Source organism: Gadus morhua, chromosome 9, assembly GCF_902167405.1.
Source record: "Gadus morhua chromosome 9, gadMor3.0, whole genome shotgun sequence".
NCBI classification, from domain to species: Eukaryota; Metazoa; Chordata; class Actinopteri; order Gadiformes; family Gadidae; genus Gadus; species Gadus morhua.
This window is the reverse complement of record NC_044056.1, coordinates 12,813,571-12,817,163: the sequence shown is the minus strand read 5'-3', so window position 1 is coordinate 12,817,163 and position 3,593 is coordinate 12,813,571. Positions and strand designations below refer to the sequence as shown.

Here is a 3,593-nt window from a genome sequence, read left to right as displayed (position 1 = left end):
ATTTCAGATCCTACATAAAATCGATTCACTTGATCCCACAGACATTAATATGAGGGGAATAAAACATGGCGGAGGAGGGGAAAGGAGAGAGGAGGAGAGGAGAGGAGGAGAGGAGGAGAGAGGAGGAGAGGAGAGAGGAGAGCTTGGTCTATCAGCTGTGTTATTGTTAGATTGCATGAGAGATGTGCGCTTCTGCATTGGTCCTGATAGTTCCAGGTCAGAGTTCCAGGTCAGAACTCCAGGGCTCCAGGACGGAGCTCCAGAGCTCCAGGTCAGAGCTCCAGGTCAGAGCTTGTGGGCTCCAGGTCAGAGCTCTGTTAGAACCCAAGGCCAGTAAACACGGTTCTGGGCGGGGGAGAGCGGTGCGGCGAGCTGAGAGAGGCGGTGTGTGAAAGCTCATGTGTTGACTCTAACCAGTGGTACCGAGTGGTAACCAGGAGTAACCAGCGGTACCCAGTGGTAACAAGCAGTAACCAGCAGTAACCAGCGGTAATCAGCCCTGACGACGTAAAGACCTGAAGAGCAGAACCAGAGCAGGAGCACCCGGACCTCCAGGGAGACTCCCCCCCCCCCTCCAGGGAGACCCATCCGGAGAGAGACCCCCTCCTGACAGAGAGCTCAGGAGCTCCGCTAAACCACATGATGACACGGACACTTGCGTTCAGAAGAAACGTATGGAGGCCAGACACACACACACACACACACACACAGACACACACACACACACACACACACACGTCAGGAGCTCCGCTAAACCACATGATGACACGGACAGTTGTGTTAGGAAGAAACTTATGGAGGCCACACACACACACACACACACACACACACACACACACACACACACACACGCGCACACACACACACACACACGCAGTACTGGTCCTGGTCTACAACAGGACCTGGACAGCAGTAGGACCTGGTCCTACTGGTTCACAGTGGCGCCAAAGAGCGTCTCGATAGCCGCGCGGAATACCAATGTGACGGCAGAGCGAGACTTGGCTGAGATCTACACTCAGTCCCGCGAAAATGCCCACAGAGACGCACAGAGACGCATACAGAGACACAGAGACACAGAGACGCAGACACGCGCAAAGAGACGCACAGAGACGCACAGACACGCGGACCCATACAGAGACCGGAGTCCCGCTAGCTGCCCCCCCCAGGGACCGGAGTGGAGCGGAGACACGGAGACCCCCCATGACGTCCCCGCGGCGCGCAGTCTTACCTGGAGCACGAGGAGGCACGCGGACAGTCTGCGGCGCGCGGCGGTGTCCATGTCTCGAGCTCACAGCACGCGGGTCATAGCTCCACAAGCGTGCGAGAAGAGGAGAGCTTCACTGCGCGCGGAGAACTTCGCGAATCCAACCGCAGTCTGGCGGGGAGGCGCATTGGCCGCGCGAGCATACCACGGGACCAATAGTTAGGCGGGGGGTGGGAGGGGGAGAGGGAGGGGGCGAGGGGATGAGGGAGGAGGGGAGGGGGGGAGGGGAGGAAGGAGGGGGAGAGGGGAGAGGGAGGGGGGGAGAGAAGATGTTAATCACAGTGCAGCTGCACGTGCGTCGCGTGCGGTCCGCAGGTGGTTAATAATAATTCACGAGCAGGTGGTGGAAGTTAGACAGCGAGCGGACAGGCGACGAGAGGCCGTGTGATGCGCCACCGGTCGGAGAGGAAGCGGTCAGGTGACGTCAGAACGAGGACGAATGTGTGGATGCGTGAGGATGACGCCAGGATTGGTGATGAACGTTAAGGTCGAGTTCAAGTGACCCATGACATGTAGACTCAGTGTAGGAGGCTTTGTGTAGTAACGTGTTTGGGTGGAGGAGTAGGAGGCGTAGTGTAGTAAAGTGTTTGGGTGGAGGAGTAGGAGACGTAGTGTAGTAAAGTGTTTGGTTGGGAGGAGTAGGAGGCGTAGTGTCGTAACTTGTTTGGGTGGAGGAGTAGAGCATTGGAGGGTCAGCTCGATCCCTGAGGACTGCCTGGCAGAGAACCACCTGGGGGGGGGTTCTGGGTGGGGTAACACACTGCAGTAGAGGGGGTCTAATAATAACAATACTCTCTACAGGAAAATGTTTCCTCTGACATTATTCTCATGCTGACATCAAGTTGTTCTATGCTTTCTAGTATTTCCCTGAGAGGATCATTTACTGTTCTGATATTTGTATTATAATATTAGTATTATGGGAGGATCGCTGGGCCTGAGGTGGTCTGATGGGAGCAGGACCACCCAGAAGTCCAGGATGCATCAGACCAGTGGTTCTCTGGAGAGGTTCTCTGACGTGACAGCGCTGGTACTGCGGTGAGTACAGATGACGATAATGTGGAGAGCATCTCTCTGAAGACGATGAATATTGAACCATTAAAATGAATCTTTCTGAACTGTTTTTGCTCCCGTTATGAATTGAGAGTGCACTTTGTTAACTCGCTCATTGAAGATATAATTATGATCACATCACAACCATCTGGGTCTCTCTGAGTGCAGGCACCCTGCTCTCTCCAGAGACTATCAGAGTGGATTGTGTGGTATGTAACTGGTCTCTATGACTCCCCTTACTGTTCTGCTCACTGACTCACTGGTCTGCTCACTGACTCAGTGGTCTGCTCACTGACTCACTGGTCTACACACTGGTCTGCTCACTGACTCACTGGTCTGCTCACTGACTCACTGGTCTACTCACTGGTCTGCTCACTTACTCAGTGGTCTGCTCAATGAAGCACTGGTCTACTCACTGGTCTACACACTGGTCTGCTCACTTACTCAGTGGTCTGCTCACTGACTCACTGGTCTACTCACTGGTCTGCTCACTGACTCACTGGTCTACTCACTGGTCTGCTCACTGACTCCAGGTAACTGGTTTGGCTGATGCTCTTTCTGTACCAGCAAGGTCTGGCTGATGGTTTTAAGATCCCATTTCATTGTAATTTAAGTGTGTGTCCTTTAGGTAGTCCGGCACAAAGTGTGTGTACTTTAGTGAGTCCAGACACAAAGTGTGTGTCCTTTAGTGAGTCCAGACCTAAAGTGTGTGTCCTTTAGTGAGTCCAGACCTAAAGTGTGTGTCCTTTAGTGAGTCCAGACCTAAAGTGTGTGTCCTTTAGTGAGTCCAGACCTAAAGTGTGTGTGTCCTTTAGTGAGTCCAGACATAAAGTGTGTCCTTTAGTGAGTCCAGACATAAAGTGTGTGCCCTTTTGTGAGTCCAGACATAAAGTGTGTGCCCTTTTGTGAGTCCAGACATAAATTGTGTGTCCTTTAGAGTCCAGACAAAATTCAGAACCCTCCCCAGACGAGCTTCATGAAGGCTGAATGGGGGAGAGCAGAGTGGAGAATCATCTCAGAAAAGAATGATTGCAGCGTGGTGACAGCATGATTATGTTGAAGTGTTGTGTGTTGTGATAAATGTTGTGTGTACACCACGGCGTCTGAGACGAGAGGGGAAGGCGGTCCCGTAGTGGACGTTAGTCTCATATTAAGATAACTACTAAGATAATTAGGAGGTTGCCCCTTAATTCATCCCAGAGAACAGCTTCAGGGAGATGAGTGAGCGGTTGTTTTGTCCATCCAGGCTCTGCTTCTGTCTCTGTTCTAGATGAACCTT

General features: G+C 52.6%; 1 protein-coding gene across 1 annotated transcript in view; it reads right to left on the bottom strand.

The window, feature by feature from the left end:
* cdh13 (cadherin 13, H-cadherin (heart)) overlaps window positions 1–1,375 on the bottom strand; it is an 89,732-nt gene extending 88,357 nt beyond the window's left edge. Inside the window, exon 1 of the mRNA XM_030367290.1 lies at window positions 1,229–1,375. Coding sequence (XP_030223150.1) covers window positions 1,229–1,279 — 51 coding nt within the window. The 5' untranslated portion in view covers window positions 1,280–1,375. The remainder of the gene's footprint in view (window positions 1–1,228) is intronic.
* Between the last annotated feature and the right edge of the window lie 2,218 nt (window positions 1,376–3,593).